Source organism: Macrobrachium nipponense, chromosome 30 (genome assembly GCF_015104395.2).
Source record: "Macrobrachium nipponense isolate FS-2020 chromosome 30, ASM1510439v2, whole genome shotgun sequence".
NCBI classification, from domain to species: domain Eukaryota; kingdom Metazoa; phylum Arthropoda; class Malacostraca; order Decapoda; family Palaemonidae; genus Macrobrachium; species Macrobrachium nipponense.
Genome location: NC_087218.1, coordinates 31,357,150 through 31,383,782, shown reverse-complemented (window position 1 = coordinate 31,383,782; position 26,633 = coordinate 31,357,150). Strand labels below are relative to the sequence as shown.

At 41.7% G+C, this 26,633-nt stretch overlaps 1 protein-coding gene across 2 annotated transcripts in view; it reads right to left on the bottom strand.

The window, feature by feature from the left end:
- Positions 1-26,633, bottom strand: part of LOC135202402 (RNA polymerase II subunit A C-terminal domain phosphatase SSU72-like) — a 244,495-nt gene that overhangs the window by 69,186 nt on the left and 148,676 nt on the right. For both annotated transcript variants that reach the window (XM_064231794.1, XM_064231795.1), the window contains exon 5: positions 14,864-14,982. In XM_064231794.1, coding sequence (XP_064087864.1) covers positions 14,864-14,982 — 119 coding nt within the window. The remainder of the gene's footprint in view (positions 1-14,863; positions 14,983-26,633) is intronic.

Here is a 26,633-nt window from a genome sequence, read left to right as displayed (position 1 = left end):
TATTTACGAATAACAAATTACTCAAATCAAAAAGAAATCATTAAAAGAATTATCAGGAATTGAAAGTGATCAAAATCAGTAACCGATTACATGTCCCAGTAATTGACTCAAGTGACCTGTGCTTCAGCTTGCCAAGCGAGCTGGAGGCTAGTAGCTAAGACCGGAAATGTTCACAGTTGCGTGACACCAGGAAAATACCTCTGTACACCAAGGCCATGTAAGCCTTCTCTCCCAAAGCCCCCTGTAGCCAAACATTAACACCATTCTCTTCTTACTACTTTTCAACCTCCACACTTTGTCTCTGCAAAGGAAAGTGATGAGTATCGTAGGCATAGTAAACAAAGCAAAATGTGTTGGGCTAAAAGAATGTCTTAACAATCACTAATTACTTTAAAGGTATGTAACTATATTTAAGGTAGCTTGCGACTATAACAGCCTATAGTTGGTAAACAAAATCCCAAAAGCAATGTATAACTTAAGAGAATGATGCAACCTTCAAGAATTACTTTTAAAGATAATTATTAACCAGCGACTTGCATGTAGCCTAATCCCGGTAAGTAAATAATAATTGCTAAGGTTTTGAGATACAAGACTGAAATAACATTTGAGGATTATTTTCAGGTAATTATTTACCAGTATCTTGCTAATAGCCTATGGCCAGTAAACAAAATTTAAAAACAAGTTTGGCCTAAAAGAAATTATGTAAAATCAAGATTACTTGAGGCAATTATTAGCCAACGACTTGCGCATAGCATAAGTCCAGTAAGTAAAACATATATGCAAAAGTATTTGGTCTAATTGAATAGTGTTAAATTCAAGAACTATTCCCAGAGAATACAAATATCCAGCTTGATGGTAATCTGAATTAAATAAAATAAGGACAAGACTCATCCTGCTCGAAGTCTATGAATGCATTCCTGTGGTTGTGTAACACTACTGAAATCCGGTGATATGACTGGATAATAAGATCAAGCTTCTGTAAGCACTTGATGTTTAGTCAAGTCCGGCAGAAATCAGATTGAAGTGCTTAGGTAATCAGTTGTCCCTAGTACTGCTGTTGGGGAACGGCACTATATACCTACACTGAGCAATTGAAGCACTACCCGCGATATCTGAATTAGGCTGCCATGTATGGAAATTATAGCTATATAATTACTGGGTAAGTCTCGTATACAAAAAAATCAACATAAAAGAGCAGACTGCATCCCCTTGTGAGACGCCAACTCTTTTCATAGCATGGAGTTTGCCAACACGTCTTGCCGAGGCTAAAGCTGTCAAGAATACAGTAGTGCCTAAGGTTACGAAATTCATCCATTCCGAAGTCCTCCGTAACCTGATTTTTTCGTATTCAGAACTATATTTTACATGTAAATTTTGTTCCAAGCCCTACAAAAACACCACAGTAAATTTTATAATAAAGCTAAATTGACCAATAAACAATGAAATATGATATTATTATAATACAATAAAGTTTCATACATACTTACCTGGCAGATATATACATAGCTAAGACTCCGTCGTCCCCGACAGAAATTCAAATTTCGCGCCACTCGCTACCGGTAGGTCAGGTGATCTACCTGCCTGCCCTGGGCGGCAGGACTAGGAACCATCCCCGTTTTCTATCATATTTTCTCTCTTCCACCTGTCTCCTGCGGGGAGGCTGGGTGGGCCATTAATTGTATATATCTGCCAGGTAAGTATGTATGAAACTTTATTGTATTATTAACAATATCATTTTCATACAATGACTTACCTGTCAGATATATACATGCTGATTGGCACCCTTTGGTGGAGGGTCAGAGACAGCTAATATGGAATAGACAGGTAAACAACATATGTTGTAGGTATAAAAGAAAAACCTTGGTTCCTACCTGATAGGTGGTAGACTTCGTGGCTGTAGCCCGGTAGTCTGCATCACCTCAAGACTTTTAGCGAGATATTAGATCTATGGCTAGAGTTCTTGTGGGTCTGTCGATGGATATAAGAACCGACTTACTCGGCAGAGCCTAAAAGGACTTTGTCAATGGGTACTGGACCACTTCTATGACAACACACCTTGTGAAGGAGCATAACCAATCCCGACCACCTGATCCTAACCACCATGTTAGTATATAAGAATTGCTCTGAGTTATCCCCGAAAACTCATAAACAACCCCATAACTCGAAACAGAAAAACTCATTTATACAAAAATTCTCAAAAAAAATTTTTAAATACTCCCCTAAAAGATATCACAAGAGTTCTTTACTGAACAACAGTGACTGTCCGCCAGTGCAGCACTAAGCCCTCTTTGTCAGCAGGAATCTAGAACATATCTAGTAGAAGGTATGTGCAAATTCAAGGATTGGTGTTTGCTCCCGTACCCAGTATTGTATCCGCCGATACAAATGGTCCCAGAGAAAAACATTTCTCGTAGGTCACGCGAACGTCTTTAAGATAGTGAGATGCAAAAACTGAATTGCACCTCCAATATGTCGTGTCAATGATTTTCTTTAATGACATATTCTTCTGAAAAGAGAGAGACCTCGCCACTGCTCTAACTTCATGGGCTTTTACTCTTAAAAAGCGGAAAAGAGTCGTCAGGACAGAACTTGTGAGCATCCGTAATGACGCTCCTAATGAAGAAAGCTAATACGTTCTTAGACATGATTCTTGTGGGGTCCTTAATCGAACACCAAAGACTTTGTCTAGAGCCTCCCATTTGCTTCTTTCTTTGTAAGAAGAACTTCAAGGCTCTTACCGGGCAAAGAGACCTCTCTGTTTCTCTCCCTACCAGACTCGATAAGCCTTTGATCTCGAATCTCTTGGGCCAGGGATTCGATGGATTCATTCTTCGCTAGAAACGAGTTCCTAAACGAGCAAAAGGCCGAGTCTTTGTTTAAAAGCCGACTTCATCTTCTAGGGCATGAAGTTCGCCAACTCTTTTGGCTGTCGCCAAAGATAGGAGAAACAAGCATTTTTGTCTTGTTATATCCCTGAACGAAGCTACGTGGGAGGCTCAAATCTGTCCGACGAAAGGAATTTGAGAACTACGTCCAGGTTCCAGCTGGGTGGAGTTAGTTCCTTCGATTTTGTCGTTTCAAACGATCTAATCAAGTCGTGCAGATCTTTATTGTCAGCAATGTCTAGGCCTCTGTTTCTAAATACTGCCGACAGCATGCTCCTGTATCCTTTGATTGTCGATACAGACAAATGAGAGACCTCTCTCAAGAACAACAGGAAATCGGCGATTTCGGTTATAGAGGTACTGGAGGAGGACAACTTCTTAGACTTGCACCACCTTCTGAATACCTCCCACTTCGACTGATAGACTCGTCTAGTGGAAGCTCTGCGGGCTCTAGCGATAGCGCTTGAAGCTTCGCGAGAAAACCCCCTCGCTCTGACAAGTTTTTCGATAGTCGAAAGGCAGTCAGAGCGAGAGCGGGGAGGTTTTGATGAAACCTCTCGAAGTGTGGCTGTCTGAGAAGATCCATCCTTTTTGGAAGGGATCTTGGGAAGTCTACTGTCCACTCCAGCACCTCTGCAAACCATCTTGTGCTGGCCAAAACGGGGCTATCAGGGTCATCCTTGTCCCGTTGGACGCTACGAACTTTCTCAACACTTGTCCCAGGATTTGAAAGGGGGGAAAGCGTACACGTCCACATGAGACCAGTCCAGCAGGAAGGCGTCGACCACGAGAGCTCTTGGGTCTTCCACCACTGAACAAAAGACTTCCAGCCTTTTGGAAAGGAATGTGGCGAACAGATCTACGTGAGGAGTGCCCCAAAGATCCCAAAGACTCTGACACACCTCTGAATGAAGAGTCCATTCTGTGTGAAGGACCTGGCTTCTCCTGCTCAGTCTGTCCGCCCTGATGTTTCTCGTCCCCTGAACAAATCTTGTTAGGAGGGCGATGTTTCTTTGTGAGGCCCAAATTAGCAGATCTTTTGCTATCTCGTAAAGCGACACGGAGTGTGTTCCTCCCTGCTTCCGAATGTAGGACAGGGCTGTAGTGTTGTCCACATTCACTTGGACCACACTGTCGTCACAAGGGTTCGAAGAACTTTAGCGCTAAGTGAACTGCTAGAAGTTCTTTGCAATTTATGTGCCAGGACACCTGTGCTGTCTTCCAGGTGCCTGACACTTCTCTCGGTCCTAGTGTTGCTCCCCAACCCTTCTCCGATGCGTCGGAATACAACACTCGGTTTGGGTTCGGAACTTCCAGAGAAATTCCCTTGTTCTCTTTTAGAGGGGACAACCACCATTGCAGGTGTGGTTTCATTTCTTGGAAGGAGAAAACTGTCGGAGAGAAGTCCCGTCTTCCAGTTCCACGATCTCTTTAGGAAAAACTGAAGAGGGCGAAGATGTAGTCTTCCTAGAGGAAAGAACTGTTCGAGCGAGGAAAGGGTGCCAAGTAGGCTTAACCATTCCCTCGCTGAAGTTCGTTCTTTCCCTAAGAAGAGAGAGACTTTTTCCAAGCCTCTCACGATTCTCTCTTGCGAAGGAAATACTCGAAAACCCGAGAATCCATCTGAATCCCCAGATAGACCAAGTTCTGCCTGGGAATCAGCTGTGACTTCTCGAGGTTCACGAGTAGTCCCAACGCCTTTATCAGGTCTAGGGTCAAAGAAAGGTCCTCCAAACACTGTCTCTCTGTTCTGGCCCTGATGAGCCAATCGTCCAAATATAGAGAGATGTTGACGCCTTTGAGGTGAAGAAACCTCGCCACATTCTTCATCAGGCTTGTGAAGACCTGAGGCGCTGTGGATAGGCCGAAACACAAGGCCCTGAACTGAAAGATCCTTCCCCCCGTCATGAAACGGAGGTACTTCTTCGACGAAGGGTGAATCGGGACATGAAAATAGGCGTCCTGGAGATCCAGCGACACCATCCAATCTCCTTGACGTAACGCCGCAAGGACTGAGGCCGAAGTCTCCATAGAGAACTTCTCCTTTCGAACGAACTTGTTCAGAGCGCTGACATCTAGAACTGGTCTCCAGCCCCCCGAGGCTTTCGCAACCAGGAAAAGCCGATTGTCAAAACCCGGAGAGTTTTGCTCTAGAACCAGTTCTATAGCTCTTTTGTCCCACATTTGATTCACCATCAGACGAAGAGTATCCCTCAGTACAGGTCCCTGTATCTGGCTGACAGTTCCCGCGGAATGGTCGTTAGTGGAGGACTGTCTTGGAAGGGGATAAGATATCCCTTCCTTATTATGGACATGGAGAGGCGTCTGAGTTTATGAGTGACCAGGCGTCTGCAAATTCGAGAAGCCTGGCCCCCACTGGTGTTTGGAGGCTGTGTCTCACTTCCCTTTCTTAAAGGGACGGGAAGGAGCCTTACCTCTCCTCTCAAGACCTCTTCTCTTAGAGGTAGCTCTGGAGAGAGGCCCTCCTCGAAAGGGCTGAACCGTAGAAGTCGGTCCTTTCTTGTCAACAGAAACAAGAGGTCTCTTCTTCCTTGCAGTTTGCAGGAGAAGATCCTGAGTCGCCTTCTCAGTCAGTGATCGAGAAATGTCCTTCACTAACTGAGAAGGAAACAGGAAGTCAGAAATGGGAGCGAAAACCAGGGCTGCTCTCTATGAGGAGAAACCGCCTTGGTTAGGAATGACTAAAAATACTCCTCTTCTTAAGGAGTACTGCTCCGAAAAGAGAGGAGATTTCTCCCGATCCGTCTTGTACGCCTTGTCAATACAAGCAAGAATACTGAGAATGACTGTTCTGGGTCAAGACCATCCGAGTCATGAGCTTTCTTAGACATCACCCCAAGGGACCAGTCTAGGAAAGGAAACACTTCCAAAATATGGAAGAGTCCCTTGAGGAGATGATCCGTCTCCAAGAAATAGCCCAAGACACGCGAGCTCCATTCAAAGCGTGTCTCCTTGACGAGTCCACCAAGGTTGAAAAGTCTGCTTCGGCTGCCGCTGGGAGAGAAAGGGCCCATGTTCTCCCCAGTTCGGTACCAGAAACCTCTCTTGCCAGAAAGTATGGCTGGAGGCATACAGAAGGTAGTCTGCCCTGATCCTTCTTAGACAACATCCATTTGTCTAAGGACTGAAGCGCTCTCTTCATAGAGATCGTAGGTCTCATCTTCAAGACCGACGAAGACTTAGGCACAATCGCACTCGAAAACAGTGATCGAGGCCGAAGGTATGGAGCGGTCAGGAGTTTAAACGAATCTCCGTATTCTCGTAAAAGAAGGTCCAGTCAGAACTTAATAGTTCGAGACTCCTTCTCTACCGTCACCCTCTTCTTCCGAATCTCCTTCTACACCTTGTGGAGAATCGGCCTGAAAAACGAGAGGATCTTCATCCCATTTCTCTCTACTGGTGACAAACTCCTACTACGGAGAGGGGCTCATAGAGTGAACCGACTCTCTCACGTCTAAAAGAAGTACTCGGCGTCTGAAAAGCTCCTCGGCGCTTGGCTGGCGCCTCGCGCTTGGCTGGCGCCTCGCGCTTGGCTGGCGCCTCGCGCTTGGCTGGCGCTTCACGCTTGGCTGGAGCGTGTAGCTTTGGCTGGCATCCTCGCGCCTGGCTGACGTCTCGCGCTTGTCTGGCGCCTCACGCAACTCCTCGCGCCTGGCTGGTGCCTCGCGCCTGGCTGAATCTTCGCGCTTGGCTGGCGCCTCGCGCTTGGCTGAATCCTCACGCCTAACTGGCGCCTCGCGCTGGCTGGTGCCTCAGGCCTGAGCGTATCCTGATCTCGAGCAACTCGCTCGGAAAGATCCTGACGTGTTTGTACGCCCTCTTCTTGCCTGGAAGACGTCCTATGTCTGGCGGACGCTTCACGTCTGGCCTGGAGAAAGAAGACGAGACTCTTAATAGGAAGTCTAGCGTCCTTCTTGCGAGGGGGATCCCTTGAAAGAACTCCCACCAAAGAGGCAATCTGCTCTTGAACTGCCAGCAAAATCCTATTGGAAGCCACCCCAGCGTCCTCTTCAATAGAAGAAGCAGGAGAACTCGAAGGAGTGCGATCATCAAATACATGCTCTAGGAGGCGGTCGAAACCAGCTTAGCCTTCTTGATAGAAGAAGGAGCTTCCTCCGAGAAGCGCTCCGGGCTCGAGTCGAACGCGCGCTCTTTCCAATGCCTTTTCAGTGGCCTAGAAAGATCCGAGTCCTTCCACCCTCGTTTAGGTGAAGGAGAACCGGACGACGAGAAACAATCTCGTAGGACGCTTCTATTGAGCGGTCCTGAGCAGACTGTAACGAAACAGAACCTGCTGAAGGGACGCCTGACCGTTGTTGGGGATTCCCCACAACCTCCGTACGACTTTCGACTTTCCTACTACTCTGGGTATGTGAGTTTGGAAGAGGTCTAGGCCTGGGAGCATCGCAGGGACGGTCAGACGCCCCCTCCACAACACTGGGAACACTCACTTCACTTAGTAATTCACAATCACTAGCCTTACCTTGCATGGCCGCCATCTTTGTCTTCATTTTACGAAGAGTAGCCTTCAGATTGGCGATTTCAGAAGCCGAATCCGAATGCAAAGCCTGTGAGGATTCAGATACATAGGGAGAATCATATTCATTAATAAAAGGAGAGTTAGACTCAGAAAAAGGCTCAATAAGCCTTGTACTCACACTCTTTTTTGCAGCTCTCGTCTAATCCTATCCCTCTCTAACTTCTTCAAGTAAGAAGTTAGAGTCTTCCATTCATTAGCATCCAACTTTTCACACTCAATACAGGTGTTAGCCAAAGAACAGTCAAACCCCCTACATTTACGACATACAGTGTGAGGATCAACCGAAGCCTTCGGTATCCTCACCTTGCAGCCTACATTCACACACACTCTCACACTAACACTTGAATCAGACATTCTAATAGAAAAATCAAAAGCAAGTCCAAATCCAGTCCACAGTAGCGAATGCCAAAACAACGATCCAGTACGTCACCAAGAAATCCAATAAAGATGATCAATAAAGTCTTGAAAAGCGAATTCCAGTCAGGAGGTAGTAACAACAATGTTGATACCACCGGCGACAGAGAAAATATGATAGAAAACGGGGATGGTTCCTAGTCCTGCCGCCCAGGGCAGGCAGGTAGATCACCTGACCTACCGGTAGCGAGTGGCGCGAAATTTGAATTTCTGTCGGGGACGACGGAGTCTTAGCTATGTATATATCTGACAGGTAAGTTCATTGTATGAAAACAACAATTTGGACCATTCAATACCTAACCTAACCGTTACTGTACCTGTAAATAAAGTGTATTAGTGTACGTGGTACAAGAAATACTGTGCATACATGTATGTACGCATGTAGTAAAATGTGGAACCTTACCTTTCGAGTGAGGCGATGTTCGAAAGTGGCGACAGAGGAGGAGGAGGACAAACAGCAGAAAACATGAACACTTAACTTTACGAAACACATTAACAAATGGCAGAAAACATTAACACTAAACTTTACGAAACACATTAACAAATGGCAGAAAACATTAACACTTATTGATTATCTCCATCTTCGTCTCCATAGAAAGTATCCTCTTCTTTACGTGAACTTCAGCAATATTCAGCAACGTAAGTAATTAAGTTCACACACAACATGATAAAGTAACTTACAGTACAACGAAAGCGAAATCACTAACACGAATTTACGTTAACGAACGGAATCTATGTGAACGAATGAATTCCCTGTGTGTACGATAACACTGCCAAAACGAAATGCTCGAGGAACTCCCTTATGTAGGTGCATGATGGATCGGATAGATGCTCGGGCGAATTTCGGACTTTACAGTACGCCCTTTTGCAACCTGGATTACTTTCGTACACAGAGGCAAAAAAATCTTCGTCTTTGCGTAACCTGGATTTTTCGTACGTAGGGACTTGTATGTAGGGGTATGACTGTAATGTCTTCTTGGTTATGTTTCTCATTGAAGAAGACTGCATCAGCTCAAAAGAACTTGAAAGCCATTTGCGCATTTTGTCAAGGTTCCAGGCTACTGAATCTTTTGGGCACTTAGAAGTTTTGAAAGACTTAATCAAGTCCGAGAGGTCACCATTATTAGACAGGTCTATGCCTCTGTGCTTAAATACAGATGCTAACATCGCCCTGCAACCACTAATTGTCGAAGGAACCAAGTGTCTAGATACCCTTAGGAAAAGAAGAAAGTCTGCTATCTCAATTATAAAAGTCTCAGAAGAAGAGACTTTATTTTGCATACACCATCCTCCAAACACTTCCCACTTGGATTGGTAAAGTTTGTTAGAAGAAGCTCTTCTACACTTAGATAGCTTCTGAAGCTCTTCTAGAAAAGCCTTTTGCTCTGACAAGGCTCTGAAAGTCTGTAGCCTGTCAGGGCCAGAGCAGACAACCCTTGATGGAACCTTGCAAAATATAGTTGTTTGAGTAGCGACTTCTTGAAGGGTATGAGTCTTGGAAAGTCGACAAGGAGACTCAGAAGATCTGGAAACCATTCCTTTCTTGGCCAGAATGATGCCACGAGAGTGAGACACACATTCTGATGAAAACGGGCTTTGTTCAGAACTTGCCTTATCAGCCCGAATGAAGGAAAGTCATATGCGTTCAGCCCCAACTAGTCCAGCAGCATTGCATCGATGGACCATGGTTGAGGGTCTGAAACTGGAGAGCAAAATAGAGGGAGTCAATTGTTGCTGGAAGTGTCGAACATATCTGTCACTGGTTTTCCCCATATCTTCCAAAGGTCTAGGCAAACCTTGGAATCGAGAGTCCATTCCGACGGAAGAACTTATTGATATCGACTCATTTCATCCGCCAAAATGTTCATCCTCCTATGGACAAACCGAGGAATCGGAGACACTTGCTTCCTTTCCGCCCATAAAAGAAGGTCCCTTGCTTTCTTGTAAAGGGAGAAAGAGCATGTTCCCCCTTGCTCACGAATGTACAACAATGTAGTGGAGTTGTCTGCATGTACTGCCATTGCTTTCCTTGTGATCTGGTGAACAAACGTTTGCAGGTCCAGATGAACTGCTAGTAACTCCTTTACATTGATGTGAAGGGAACTGCTCCGTCGACCATATTTCCGGCACTTTCACCTCTCCCACGACTGCTCCCAAACTTACGTCAGATGCGTCGGAAAAGAACTGTAGGGTTGGGTGGAGAGGATGAAAAGAAATGCCTTCTGAGAGCCACCATGCTAGATCCTTTTTGATCTCCTTCATGATGTCGAACACCTTCGAGTTCAGACTTCCTACACCACGATAACTTCAAGAAGAATTGAAGGGCTTGCATATGTAACCTTCCGAGTTACAAACTTCTCTATCGACGATAAGGTGCCCAGAAGACTCGTCCAGTGAAAAGCGGAGGAACAAGATTGACGGTTCAGGAACTATTGAACTACCTGATCGCACAACTAAACTCTTTTTGGGAGAGAAAAGCCCAAAAAGCTTGAGTATTGAGAGTCATTGCCAAATATAGAATACTCTGAGTCGGAATCAGTTGTGATTTCTTCTCATTGACGAGAATCCCTAATAAGCGAGACAAACAAAGTCCTCTCTAGGTCCTTCATGGACTGGCTTTCTGAGGAGGAGCATAGAATCCTGTCGTCCAGGTAAAGTGCCACATTGATACCCAGGAGATGTAGTCACTCCCCTAGAGGCACCAATACTCGGGTAAACAGCCAAGGAGCCGTTGTAAGACCAAAAAACAGCTCTCGAAATTGGAATACTTTGCCCATGAAAACAAACCGAAGAAATTTCCCTGATTCCTGATGAATCAGAATATGGAAATAAGCATCTTGCATGTCCAATGAGACCATCCAGCCTCCTTGGTGAAGTGACGCTAGGACTGAGTGAGTTGTTTCCATATTGAACTTTGTTTTCGAGACAAACACATTCAGAGCGCTCACATCCAACATGGGTCTCCAGACCTCTAATGCCTTGGGGACTACAAAAAGGTGGTTGTAAAACGCTAGTGACAACTTGTCGACTAGTAACTCTACTGCTGCCTTCTGAATGAGAGCTTCTACTTCCTTGGCCAGAGCTACAAACCTCTCCGAACCTGGATAGTAAGCCAACAATACGATCGGAACATTGGAGAGAGGAGGAGGAGCTTTGAAAGGAATGGAGTAACCAAGGTGAAAAACTTGAACCACCCAAGGGTCTACCACTCTGCAATTCCACTCCTAAAACAGGTGTGACCGGGCACCTACTGGAGCAAGAAAGATAGTCATAATACTTGGAGGAGGGCTTGACCTGGCACCTACTGGAGCATGAAAGATAGTCATGTTACTTGGAGGAAGGCTTAGAAGCAGGTTTTGTCATGGATTTGGAAGGGGGGCACAGGTTCGAGCGAGGTCCGACGAAGGGCCTGGCTCTACCTCCACGACAAGGCTGCTGCAAAGGAGAGGAAGATTTGACAGGAGTCACATTAGTGGCTTTCACTTGCTAGTCAACTGGGCCAAAGCAGAGAGAAAATCTTTAACCCTTTAACCGTTTCTTCTGGAAACAGGTGTTGCTTATCAGATGGCGAGAAAAGCAAAGCCGACTTCTGGGAAGCAGTAACTCCTTTCGTGACAAAGGAGCACCAAAGTTCTCTCTTCTTAAGAGGACCAAAGGTGAAAAGAGAGGTGAAAGAACCCCTAACCAATCCGGCATCACGCCTTCTGGAATAGAGGGGCAATCCTTAATCTTTGAAGCATGAGCTCCGACCGTCCAGTCCAGAAAACTTATAATTTCCAGGACCTTAAAAGAGGTTCTTAACCAAATGATCTAATTCAAGGGAAGAAAAAAAACCTTAGCCACTGAAAACGCCGCTCTGCAATTAGCATCGACAAGACCTGATTAGTACCCCAGGAGGAGCCAGAGACTCCCATGGAAGGAGCTTCTCCAGATACATAAAACCGGTACCTCTTGTTGATAAACTTCAATGATGGAAAAGCATAAGAAGCCTTGCTTAACTCCCTCTTGGTCAATAACCAGTCTTCCACAATATGAAGACTAATTCGAAGCCTTAGACAAAACTAACTTAGGAAGCAAAGGGTCCACATGCTTCCTTCTCATCATAAAAATCGAAGGGGGAGACCTGGGAGCTGGCGCAAAAAAATAATCTGGGTACATATCCATGAGATACTGAAGCAGACTCAAATATGCCAACGTGGGAACAGAGTCTGCTTCCTGTTCTTCCTCCTCTCACGTAACAGGAGAAAGAGAAGGTTCTACTGGCTTAGGGGTCAATTGTTTGCCCTTCAAATAAAACATCAACTCTTCTAACTGTTTCAGAGGGAACGGAATAGCTTTATCCTGTGTCAATACAGCAGAAGTCGGAGTCGAAACATCAGAAGTTGCATGTTTCAAAATATTTGACACGAAGGATCCATACTATTGAAGCAAACGTTGCACGGGAACTCGAAGGAGCATTCGATGAATGTACAAGCATCGAACATTTCCAAGGTGTCTAAATACGATGACCTCCTTGAGGGTCCGAAATGTCTGAAGTAAAAAAATTACCTCGAGGAGAAGTAGAAGTAGTGACACTACAAGAAGGATGTAAACCATGAACCACTTCCTTGGACTTCTTAACAGGAGGAGGAAAGAAATTTCCTGTAGTTGCGTGCCTTTTCAATGGACGTGAAACTGACAAACTAAGCCACTTGTGACGCCTCACAGGAGAGGAATCACTCGATTCAGACAACAATGGAGCAGCGAACAAAACACCTCTCCAATGGTGTTCTGTCAAATGGTGTTGGTGGACTACAGGATTGACGGAGGAAATGACTGCTTGTGGGCAAACCCCACCAGTCTCCCTTGGATCTTCGGTATGTCTTCACCCCAAGGCGGGCAAGCCTGGACAGGGACCTTCATCTAGGAGAACTGGTGGGAAAAAAAGTCATCCCCTCAGAAAGCACTGCACTAACATTCGGCACTTCATTATTAGTAGCCTTTTCTAGAAAAGACTCGACTGAAAAACCTAACTCCCTAACTCCATAACCAAGAACAAAACTTTTTCTCGAACCTAGATTCAAGGCTGGCAACAGCATCAGAAGAAACTACACGGGAAGCTGGTAAAGGAGTCAAAGGAGCAGGAGAAGGAGTACGTAAGATTGGGGACATGGCTAGAGGAGGAGGAGAAGAAACAGGAAGAGCTGCCTTTTTCATCCTATCCTTTACTAGTTTATCAGAATGTGCAAGAAAAACCTTCCATTCACTATCAATCCAACCTTTACATTCATCACAAGCCGATTCACAAGTACACTCAGACCCATTACCTCTACATTTAATACACTTTGAGTGTGGGTCATAAATAGGCTTAACCTTCAACCTAGCCTTGCACCCTCCCACACAGAACCTAACTCCTGAAGGGTTAGAATCTGACATGACGGCTTCTAAATGCCACAACTAATTGCTATTTAAAACTAACTAAAATGAAAGCAAACAGTAAAAACATGAAGTGAGTACTTCACCAAAATATGACATCAAAAACCATCCAGTGATGAAGAAAAAGTCTACACCAACCACTGATGTTAACCAGAAGCCAGCAGAGAACAAATTGATGACACATGGTCTGTTGTACCTGTTCCTCCCTCAAGTGGCGGGAGGATGACGTCACCTACATCGGCGATGACGGCACCACTGAGAAAGTTTGAATCTTTTGTCTGCCGTGTAGGGAACCTACAGCTGTATAATTGTTTGGTAAGACACTGCAACAAAAGTTTGACATTATGCCCTACCAAGTATGTCAGCAAATTTCTAAGGTTTGTTGGAACCAAGCTCGGTTGGAAGTCAGATGGTACTTGTACTGTAAAAATGGAAAAAGTTTGCAATTGACATTAACAGGTAGTGTGCCATTTAGAATAATTATGGAGCCAAGTATAAGACTGGCTAAAAAAAAAAGGCATACTCCAGTTACTACACTACTTACTGACCTGCTCTTGGGATGTGTGAAAAACTACAGAAAAATCACCTGGACTAAATACGATGTCCGTATTACTCTCATGTCCATCACTCATGTCACTATACTCTGTTTTTTTTCATCTGTCCATCCGCCTATGGTGTTTTTGTATGGTAACACTGTGTCCCGGGCTTTAGATAGTTATGCTATGTGTAAGTTTTAGGTAAATAAAAGGATATCTGGGTGTACATTTGCAACTGAAAAGTGTTTGATAATTTACTGTATGCGAAATACACCGTTAATATTTGAAATAGGATATTATTATAATCGTTGAATGTAAGCTGAATGTAACTATCTAAAGCCCGGGGCACAGTGTTACCATACAAAAACACCACAGGTGGATGGACAGATGGAAATAAACAGATTATAGTAAAGTATACAACACTTTGCGGAGTGTTTGAAACAATAGATTTAGGATAACTGACAACAACCAGTCACTTTCATAAGAAGGAAGAAAATTAAGTACATGGCCTTCAATATCAAAATAAGGTTATCTTGGAGGTAAATGTACTGACACTGTCCTGTTATTGTTGTAATCACTACTTAAAACCATTCAGAACAATGAAAGTGTGTAGTACTACTATTCAGCTCACCTGGAAAAATGATTGAATTTACAGAATTCATAATTGAATTTACAGAATTCATAATTGAATTTATAGAATTCATAACAAAACCCCAAACCCTGTGGCATCATTTTAGATTCTTCTTGGGTGGGCAAAGGTTTAGAAGGCATGAGTAGGGTGGCAAGCAAAGAGTCATATCAGCTTGGGGTAACGGGGGAGCTGTAACCCCAAGAAATTCTTTGAAATTTGTGAGCATTTTGAAGCCATATGAGATTCACCTGGGAGTGAATTTTGTTGTTGTTGTTATCATCATTATTATTTCAAAAGCTAGGGGCACACCAAGTCTTGGGAGGGAACCCGTTAGTATATGCTTTCCCAATTACAGTAGTACAGTATTTGAGTATCAAGCTGAAAACGCTGTGTACTTAAATTGTACATTGAATTTACTTACAAGTACAGCCAATTCACAAATCATGAATGCACCAATAGTTGCTTCCTCGTGGTTATCTTGGATATCTATATTAATGACATGAACTGGAGCATTTTCCTCTGGGATTCTAGCCTCTAAGACTGTAAAGGAAAACATATATCAAGACCAACATCACTAAAAGACAACATACTCTACTTCTACAATAATAAAAAATATATTTTTTCTCATTTGGAGGTTTCAAGTGTTATCATTATTAATGAAATTTTTACCAGACCAGTGAGTTAACATTCTTACTCTCACACAGATAGTGCAAAGGTCTGTTCTTAGTAAAGATATTAGATATTAAAAATCCCTATTGCCTGAAAATTTTAAAACTCGATAAACTGAAAATGCAGTAGACTGACAAAATTTCTTTTGAGAGTTTGCTTCTACTACTCAAGAACTGTAATTGGCTGTAAATTAAACAATGACATAAGGTATGTTTAATTCTAAGCATTTTGCATTTTGAGTAGGATTAATTTGAAAGCCAGATGATATTTCAGCGTGGTGCTCTTTTTGGAGAGAACACAAAACCCAATGACATGCTTATGGCTAACAAGTAGAAAAAACTAAAAAGTGCCATTTCATCATATGTAATGTGGTATATAGTACTCCCATTGCAATGTGTGGAAATCACATTTCAAAAAGCAAATATTTCTGAGATTAGCTCATCAACAAAACATATCACAAAATATTGACATGCATCATTCCACAAATCAGTACAATATACAACAATATATAAGGAAAATTATTTTTAATTATTCACTATGGGGAATAGTTTTGGCCCAAAGTACTTGTTAGCTTTGAAGGAGTTAAAGCAACCAGATCCAGAATCATATCTGAAGGCCAATAGGATTTTTGGCCCAAAGTACAAGTTAGCTTCAAGGGGTTATAGCAACCAAATCCAGAATCATATCTGAAGGCCAATTCTACCAGCAGAAACATCAACAGTACCATGAATGAGGTTGAATGTCCAGAATCCTTAACATTCAACATCATCCTCATCAATCTGACTAAGCTTGATGCACATTCTCTTTTCTTATCAAGTCATAAGACTGGAAAAGGTGCTCAGAGTTACAGCTAGGGAAAATTGAGAAGGATCTACCATAATAAACACATTAAAGATATCTAATACATATAACAGAGGATGGAGAAAATGGAAGGTAAGAACTCTTTCCAATAACAAAAGATTTTATTAAAGGATAATGAACTTCTTTTTCTACTTATTGCAAGCCCTGAACACCTATAGTGGCATGAAATTCTCTAAATAACTGTTTGAGTTTTCTCTCTAATGATAAGGCCTAACTCTTGGAGCACTCATCTCAAACTTCCCCAGCTAAGCAACAACAGACTGACTGGTACATCTTTACTTCCTAGTCAATTGTTGAAACATCTGTTCTTGAGACACTCTCAGAGATTATCTCACTTGTGACAGGCAAGCCTTATAACTAATTGGTTGTCCTTGTCAGAGTTTTCAAACTTTATGGAGCAGAATTTTTCTGCAAAGACTCATCTCTGAATTTTTTAGCTAACAATTTCAAATTGCAGAACATTTCCAAAGCCAGCCAAACACAATGAAAATCCTTAGTAAGGGCCCTGATTCAATCCAGATGGTTAAGGGGAACCAGTTTTAATGCAAGACCCAAAGATTTTAACTAAAGAGCTGTTAAAAAGAACCTACTCATGAACCTCAAATGGATCTTCAGTAATTTCATCATAACTAACTACCCATGCATACAATCACTGTCCTTGACCTAAACGTAATGATGTAATCCCACTGAATTTGTCTCCTAGCCTATTAACTACTTCCAAACTAATAACTTGCCTGCCCTGTCAGCTGATGACATCTCTGTCCCTACTTGGTTTTCACCTGTATCATCCCTATCTGTTGCAACACCAGTAGTATATCACTTCAATGGTCAAGAGATCAAGATAACAATGGCCACTCAAAGTTCAGTTAAAAGCAGGAAAAAATAGAGGTTAAAATTTTCCATTTACACGAAGACCCATACATTTTAAAAAGAAGCAGGTTATTATTGAATAATTATGAAGACTAAATTGGTATCCCAACAACCTTAATCATCAATGCATAAATCACCAGTAACGGGAAAGTAAAAGTGCATAGTCATATAACCAACTGAAAGGAAAATTTTAAGTAAGAACATTTACAATGCTGATAATGTCACTGGAATTAAAAACAAGTCCTTTTCCATGTACTATAAAGTAAAACAGACATTTACTAATCTAATCTTATTGGGATGGTCCATCTTAGGTGGCCAAGGCCAGAACACTTAAATATAGGAGATGAACTAACATTACAAAAATGTTGCCATTCACCAAATAATGAAATTCATATGTAACTGATACATGCAAAATTTGTAAATGTCAAACAATTATCCGCCTTGACAAATTATTATGGCTCTATATGAGAGATAACTTAGTAACTAAAGACAATATTTTTTGTTACTGCCAAACAGATTCCCACAAAAGCTGCCTAACCTCCGGAACAATTTTCCTAATGCCATATTCAGCAAAATTCCTTAAATGTAAAAAGGATCGCCATATGCCACCGAGTGTGGTATTCTGCCAAAATTAGCCCCCCTTTGGTGTTCCGTCACACCTACATGTACTGGTAGGCAACAGAAGCTAAGTCTGTGTCCTCTAATGATTAGTAGAATAACCCACAATGAAATATCTGAAATCAATAGCTTATGAATTCAAGGACAGGAGAGGACTTACTGACTCACTACAGCTATGAATTTCCATCTTCATTAATTAAAATTTCCTGAGTACCATTACGATGGTAAAAATCAGAGAATACTCGTATCTATGTGAGCAGCCACTGCACACAATGCCCATCTTCAATGTGAATATCAAGAAATTGGAGATTATTGATTTTCAATCTTTTCTGTATCTTGCCATTTGCATCAGTTCCAAGGCTGCTGTCCGTCTTTCAATCATTTCTTGCTGTTTCTATCTTGGCCTTGGGTCTTAACAATGATGGAGGTCTGAAGCCATTTTGATTTCCAATCCATTGAGTAGGGAAAAAAATCACTACAAAACTAAGATTTTCAGCCACTGGTTATTATATATGAGTGATATATTTCTGTTATAAAGCATGGTCTGAAAGAAAATATAATCCTTCCTCTGATCAAATTTACTCAAGCCTGGGAATTTTGATAAAAGTTTTTGCATAATTCTCTGAAGGCTGGATTCAGTCAAGACAGAAATTTCAAGAAAACCTCATCCAACAGTTAGTATGGGGTGGAAGGGTAAACAAAAATGCACCCTGAAATGACCTGTTTAGGAAATTTCTAAACTCGCATTTCTCTGTTTCAGCTGTCTGTTAAAGCATAGGTAAATTAGTTAGTGTGTCATTTTACCCACTGTGCAAATAGTCTGTTGAAGGTAAACGAAGGGGCTGTCTTGGCATAGGTGCATTTTGTGATAGTAAACGTTAAACCTAAGGAATTATGAGAAAGAGAAGCTTATCTAAGACTTCACATGCTCACATTTCAAGTCACTATAGCCAACTTCCAAGGCGATCAAACTAACATTTCGGCGCATAAATGTCGTTTCGCTCATTTAAAACAGTCATTAAAGTAGTTGAGTTCTCATTTCAAACCAAATCATCATAAAGTAGTTTCGAGAGACTACTGGATTACATTACCAGACTCCAACATAGCTTGCCAAAATTACAGTCTGAACTCCGAGGCATGTTTATGGAATACGTATACCTCGGATCACACAAACCTCAGGTATTCCACCTAAAGTTATGGATTTTCCATTCAAAAAGGAGCAACTGGAAGGTATAAGTGGACCATCTTGACACTGTATTGAAACTATTGAACACTGGGTAACAAAAATAGATGCCCTGCAGATCTTGGTTCTACAGCAGATCCCACATTGAAAGACTTCGGCCATCTCCCTAAACTCATATCCCATCTATCCTAATGCTTCATAAAATAATTCTACATTTGTTGGGATGCGGACAATCCTCATTATCATCAATCATGACTTTGAGTTCCTCTAGATCTATGATCCTCTTCAACTAGGGAGAAGTAACTGTAACTTACACAGAAGCCAGGAACTGCAGCAGATAAAGCAGAACTATCCAAAGAAGAACCCTTTGATGAATTTAAAGCAATTTAATTTATATACAAACCATCAAGGGAACAAACAAATTAATGAGGCCAAAAGACTGTTATCTATGGATGAAAAAGGACAAAAATGAATGAACACTGAATCATAAAAAGTCTGGGAGAAACATTCACAACTAACAAAAACAAGAAACAGAAAGAATGAAATATCACAAGAGGAACTTTGAAGCCCATATATACAGCTAGACATGTTTGGATTTTTCTCTTCTGGAGCAAGTCTCGAAGTTGTGTAAGACACACAACAATTGGGCTATGTTAAGTAATGGGTGTGTGAGAACACAAAAATAGTTGACTTAGATAAAAGGAATAAAATTGTTAAACTTATAGGGACAGTTCCATGGGTCTATCAGATATAAAAAGAATAAAATTAATGCTATTCATCAGAAAAGTCACAACTTCAAAATCTTCATAATTGGAAAGAGTGGAAGCATTTGATATTTTATTACCTGATATTTAATATTTGTTGACTGAAATTTTATTCTTACAAAACAAGTGTTTTATCATCAATGTAGTGCCTCATAATCAATCTACACATGGAACTGGACCAAAGACAGCCATTAAGTGTGCCAATTCTTAAATAGGATAATACCACTTCTATATTTTGTACTGACAACTGCAAAAGCCCTACTATAGGATTAACTTGCCTTAATTTTTGCTATTTATTCATACAACAGATATAGATATATATTTGTTCTGAAAGAATTAGGTGATGTGACAATTATTCATAAGACTTTGTTTGATGTAATTTTTAACTACTGCAGACAGCTTTATCTGCCTCACTTCTTTTAATAGCTTACATATGCTGGGATCCAGCATACCTTAACCACTTTCAAGTAATCTATGGAAGGAGTATGTGATCCAATTGAAAAGGAATGTTTTTGGAAGTAGTAATTTCTAAGTGCTTTTATTAGACTTATAGAATTGCAGGAAATTATAAAATTTTATGAAAATGTATTCTTGATAAACATAATAAAACTTAAAAATGTAGACAATTCTCCTATATAAAATGAAGCCACAGTAGGTAATGAGAACTCAATTTGACTAACTAGAAGTATTGTAGAAACTCCCAGCCAGCGAGGAATTCTATTTGTTTACCAATAACATACATAGTGAACTTTTTTTCCACTTCAAATGATATAAATACTGTATAAGTAAAACATATTAGTGATTAAGTAAGAATACTTGAGGATTAATAAATAGATCAGTATAAAAAATAAATTTATTTCTTCTTTCTACATTAAAACAATTCACGAAGATTTTCAACTGAAAACTGTAAAATGGTTGGATGATAAACAGCCTGTAATACATACTTTACTCTCACAGAAATGGCCATGAGTGTGAGTAAAGGGCATAGGAAAAATAAAGGTTGCCCAAACAAGCCCAAAATACATACAAGAATGGATACATTACAGGGCTCATATATGATTCAGGTCAGCTGGCACAGGCATTTAATTGGATTAGTTTACTTTAAAATATCCTGAAACAAAATATCAATAAAGGTCATGAAAATCCGTATCTAAAAATCAATGTACAAAAGATAACTGTAGAAAGCATAATCCCCGTCAATCTCCACACAGTAAAAGAGTATCCCAACCCAACCTTGGGCTTGCCTAAGATAGTCATTCACCTGATGAACGGTTTTTAACAATCTGAGGCAATTCCATATATGTCAGCCAGTTTTTATTTTCACATGTCTTTGTGAAATGCACTTCTTCATGTAAACATGCACCAACAAGCCACTTAAAGCTCACATCTTACAAGTATATTTAAGTATGTTTATTGTTGGAATTTTCTTCTCAATTATACCAAGTATACTCAGTACATACTGTACTTGGAAATATGAAAACATTTTCTCACCTAAATTACTACAACCTTTAAACTAGTACATTCACTTTTTCCTTTCAAGACACTCCTTGCACATCCAACAGCACTGTTATTAAAATTTACCTCTTTCATTCTAGTAAAATAAGCCAATCCAAATCCACCTATCTCCATCCTAGTCCTTCAGGCTAGGCATAAATTTTCCCAAGCATCTGATCACAGTAAAAGAAACACTGCTGATCTGAAGAGATTACTGCACCTCTGGTGAAATAGGATAACTACAAAAACAAAACAACAAGCTATGATATACAAGAAGATGAAAACTAGTCAAGAGCAAAGTATTCTATGCCTCAGTCAAAGGTCTAATACCTCGACGTAGAATCCTTCAAAGATGCTTTTGGCTTTCATCCAATATGCTTACTGTATTTTTTGTCCAAAATGACAACCTTGTAAAATATTGTAATAACACAGATTCCAAGATGGATTTATGTGCAGAGAAAGATCAATAAAGGGTGTCGAATAAAATAACTGATGCACTATTACATGTATATGTGAAAACCTGGGTTTTCACTAGAACAGAATAGAATATAGAAGTTAGCCAAATGCCCAAGCACTGGGACCTATGAGGTCTTTCAGCACTGAAACAAATGTATAGTAAAAAAGTTGCACTGAAAAAAATTGTTGGAAGAGGGTGGACAGTATGACAGAAGTAAATATGAACTGAGGAACAGTAAAAGGAATCAAAGGGGTTGCAGCTAGGGTCTGAAGGGACACTGCAAAGAACCTGAGGTAATGCCTACAGAGCACTGCATGAGGTGCACTGCCCCCTATTGATTAACAACCATCCTCATAATGGCTGTCGTGAGAGATCACATAATCTACCGTACTGTCCAGTCCAGTCTGGTCTTTTTCTAAATTGGAAGGGTGGGGGGGGAAATCACAAAATATAGCTGAATGACCCTCCTCAAGCAATTCTTAATTTATTTTTCAAAAATTTTATCAAGATCTTATACCAAAGCTACCTCAAAAACATGGAGGACAAAGATAGCTCAAAAAAATGGATGAGAGTAAAGCTAATGGAATGGGTAACCAGAGACTTGCAAACTCATGCGCCGATAACTGGTTAATCCCTTTTTTACCGACGGTGTACCACCATTCAAGACAAACAGTCAAGCCCCTGTATTCATGTTCTCGAGATTCACAGACTCGCCTATTCATGGATTATTCTTGGGACCATAGCTACCAATTATTCGCAGGAAATTCGCCTATTTGTGGATTTTTCCGACAACATATATTCACTGACTAGTGTATTGTGATGTTATTTTCATGATTAAATACATTTTTATGATAAAATAAATTTACTAATTTTCAAATATTGATATTGATTAATACATACTGTATTAGTAAGTTTAATAAGAATGAATTATATCAAATAATAAAAATAATAATTCTCTCTCTCAGAGATGTATGCTTTTGTATGATAAATATATTTGTTAATTTTAAAATATTAATATTAATGTAAACTGCAATAATATCAATTCATTACAGGAAATACTATAGTGAATTAGTAAGAATTTACATTATAAATTAAAAAATTATGTAAAGAATGAAGGAAAATCCATTCTACCCTGCATCTTTCTTTTCAGATCCAGGTACTAAGCTGAAGTCCAGAGCTGTCAAATATGCCAAGTAATGTGACACGAGGGAGACCATGTTGGCGACTAATGTTCATGTAATTTCTCTCCCTCCTACTAGGATGAGAGAATTTTTATGGTACATGTATGTAAAATATGTTTATTAAAGTTTTCAAATAATAATAATAATAATAAAGGGATTTTGATGAAGGAAAACTCTATTTCTGGGCAAAGGACCTGTGTCGCCCAGTGAAATAGGTTCCTTTAGCACACATTTCTAAGGTAAAATATTGCTATAATACCAGAGAAAAGCTAAACTGGAAATGCCAGATTATTCTGGCTCGCTCACCTTTATTATAAGGTGTCAGTATGGTTTCTGGGGCGAGTGAAACCACTACCACAGGTCCTTTTCCATTTAAGTCTCTTCCTTCTTCAAAAATCTCAACTAGAGAGGAGCCGACCTAAGGCTCACTACCCGCTACCGCTACGGCTAGCACCTCTGACTTCATTCCTGCAGATAGCACCCAAGCTTGGCCAGACAGGGGGGGAGAGGTAAGGGTGGGATTTCACTGGGCGACACAGGTCCTTTGCCTAGAAATAGAATTTTCCTTCGTCAAAATCCCTTTTCTGGGCTCAGCCTGTGTCACTCGGTGAAATAGTACCAGAGAATAACACCAAGCTTGGGAAGAGGCAGTATATAAATAACTACAACAGGATAATCAAAAACAATTAAGGTTAGTTGCTATAATCTAAATTAAGTTACAAACAGGTAACATGATGGCAATACAACCTTAATACTAGACAAAAGATCAAATCATCACAGTAAGCATACATTAAGATCAAAGGCAGTTATGAAATAATCAATATGTACAAAATATTACATCCAAGGACCAGTACGACTGTGACGTAACTGGCCTACGGCAAGAATGCTAGCGAGGCCGGTAGGAAGGAAAAGGCAAAGGAGAGACATAAGCTGGACTACTTACTACTAACCCCAGCAGTGTCAGGGGAAACTGTGTTTCCCGCTGCCACTGCTGGAAATTTAAGGGCTTCTAAGGACTTAAGATAATGGCTTTTGAATACTGTCGGAGATTTCCAGCCTGTGTACTTCTTCAGATCTTCAAATTTCATATGTTGGAAATAATTAATTGAGGTAGCTATTGCCCTAATATCATGTACCCGTGGGAAGGACTGCGGGTTGGCCTGTTTAATAAAATATAAAATTTGTTGTCTGATTCCTTTTAGGGAAATAGTGCCACCTTTTTCTCTAATGAACAGAGGATATCAGGGCAGTCCTGTCTAAATATGCTTTCACTGAAGTGACTGGACATAAGGATGGGTCCTGTGGAAGTGGAACAATCTTCCAGGGGGCCCACCTATCTATTGGATCCTTATTTTTTGCAAGAAATTGGCGATCTGGAGAAAGTAACACTTCTCATGAAGGGAGAAACTCTACATGACCTGGGTCTCTAGATAAAGCTGACAGTTCAGATATTCTGGCTCCTGAGGCCAAACTTATAAGGAACAGTGTTTTCCTCAGGAGGGATAGATAGTAACATGAGCTACTATTAGTGTCCGAGGCTAATTTAAGTATACATCATTTAAGAACCATGACACAGACTTGGGCCTCTCAGTAGGTCTGAGTCTGGCACAAGCTTTGGGGATAGATGTAAAGTATGAATCTGTTAAATCTATCTTGAATCCGAATTGGAAAATCTTTTTAAGAGCCGATTTGGTAGTAGTAATGGTACTAGCTGCCAAACCTTTTTCAAATATTGATCTGAAAAAAGATACTGTGAGATTCGTGGTCATGGTTTGTGCATTAAAGTCCCTCAGGAATACAGCCAGTTTTTTAACTGCTGAATCATATTGACGCAAGGTTGATTCACGTTTATCAGATTCTAAAAACATGATGTTCTGAGGATTGATAACAGCATCCCTCTGAGCTGCAAACTTCATAAAGTCCATAAAGTTAGGGCTTTCTGAATTCCTGAGGAAGCGAACACAGTCTACGTTTGCACTAGCTGTGATAGTCTGGGGTTGGGAATCCGTTGAGGGCGGAGTCCCAACTCCAGAAGAAGAGGGAACCAATTGCTCTTGAGCCAATTGGGGGCTATCAGAGCAATGTGACCCTTGAACGTCCTGAGCTTGTTCAGGACTTTCAGGAGAAGATTCACCGGAGGAAAGAGATAAATCTTTTTCCACTGATTCCAATCTATAGCCAACGCATCCGTGGCATAAGCCAGAGGGTCCAGGTTGGGGGCCACATAACAAGGGAGTTTGTGGTTCGACTCGGTGGCGAAGAGATCTACCTGAAGCCCAGGTACTAGCTGACAAACCCAACTGAATAACTCCTTGTCCAAGGACCATTCCGACTCCAGTGGGACCGAACGTGATAGCGCTTTCGCCACCACGTTCCTTACTCCCGCTAGGTGAGTGGCCGATAGGTGCCACTCGTTCTTGCCTGCTAGTGAAAAAATGGCTATCATGACATGGTTCATGTGGCTTGACTTGGAACCTCCCCTGTTGATGCAATGTACTACCACTGCACTGTCGAGCACCAGCTTGATGTGAGATTTCTTGGCTGGATGAAGTTTTTTCAGGGTGAGGAACACTGCCATAGCTTCTAGTACATTGATAAGAAGCTGGCGGAATGGTAGGGACCATGTCCCCTGTACCTTTTTGTACTGTGAGTAACCGCCCCAACCGGTTAGTGATGGATCTGTGTGGATCACTAAGGCCGGCGGAGGGAATTGCAGTGGAATTGTCTTTGACAAATTCTTGACTTCCGTCCAGGGACGGAGTCGCTTCCGTAAGATCGCCGGGATCGGAGCTAGCTTGTCCTGAGATCTCTTGTTCGCTTTTGAACGCCAAACTCAGTTTATATCTTTTAGTTTGGCTTTCAACAGGACGTCCGTCACTGAAGCGAATTGGAGAGAACCTAAGATCCTTTCTTGGTTCCTCCGGGATGTCTGTTTGCACTTGAGAAATTGTCTGGTTGCCTTGGCTATTTCTCTCTTTTTCAACGGCGGGATTGATAAGAGTATGCGAATCCAAATCCCATTGAATTCCCAGCCACTGGAAACGGGACGCCGGTGTTAGCCGGGATTTTGTCCTGTTTATCTGGAATCCTAGATATTCCAGAAAGCAGATGACTGCGGCGGTTGCTTTGCGGCAAGCTTCGATGCTTGTGGCCCACACGAGCCAATCGTCCAGATAGGCTACGACCATGATTCCCTGAGATCTTAGTTCCTGGACCACTGTTTCCGCCAACTTTGTAAATACCCTGGGGGCTATGTTGGGCCCGAATGGCATTACCTTGAAGGAGTAGGCTTGGTTTCCTAATTTGAAGCTTAGGAACGGGTGGAAGTGTCTTGCTATCGGGACATGATAGTAGGCATCTGTAAGATCTATAGAGGTGGTGACGGCACCACGGGGAAGTAAGGTCCGCACCTGCGAAATGGTCAGCATCCGGAACTTATCGCAGTGAATGAATAAATTTAGACGGGACAAGTCTAAGATTATTCTTCGTTTGCCTGAGTCTTTCTTTGGCACGCTGAACAAGCGACCTTTAAATTTTAAATGTTTGACTCTTGACACTATTCCTTTTTGAAGGAAATCTTGGGAATACTCTATCAATTCCGCTGTTGGTTCTTGGTAAAAGGTGTTGGGTGGGGGTGGACCTAGGATCCAACTCCAGCCCAGACCTTTGGACACATTATTACTTTGGGCCCAACTGCTGAACCTCCAACGTTGACAAAAGAGGTACAGCCTCCCTCCTACCTGGAGATTCTCATTGGGTTGCTGAGGAGCGACCTCCTCGCCCTCCGCGTGAACCCCTGCCCTTGCTGGCAGCCCTTCCGCCGCCTCTACCCCTGCTACCCCCTGCCAAACCTATTGAAGGCCTGAAACGCTTGGTTTTCAAACGCCAGGTTGAAGGCCGGGGAGACTGCAAAAGAGGTTGAAGCCTGTGCCTGTTGTGGCTGTGTCAACAGCACGAACTCCTGTTGTGGTTGGGCCTTAGAGGTTGATGGTTGGGGAACCGGAACTGCTTGGACCAAAGCTTGTTGTTGAGGAGCCTGGAAGGCTGGAACTTCCTAGGCTTCTTCTTGGATTTGGGGTTTGATGCGGAAGACT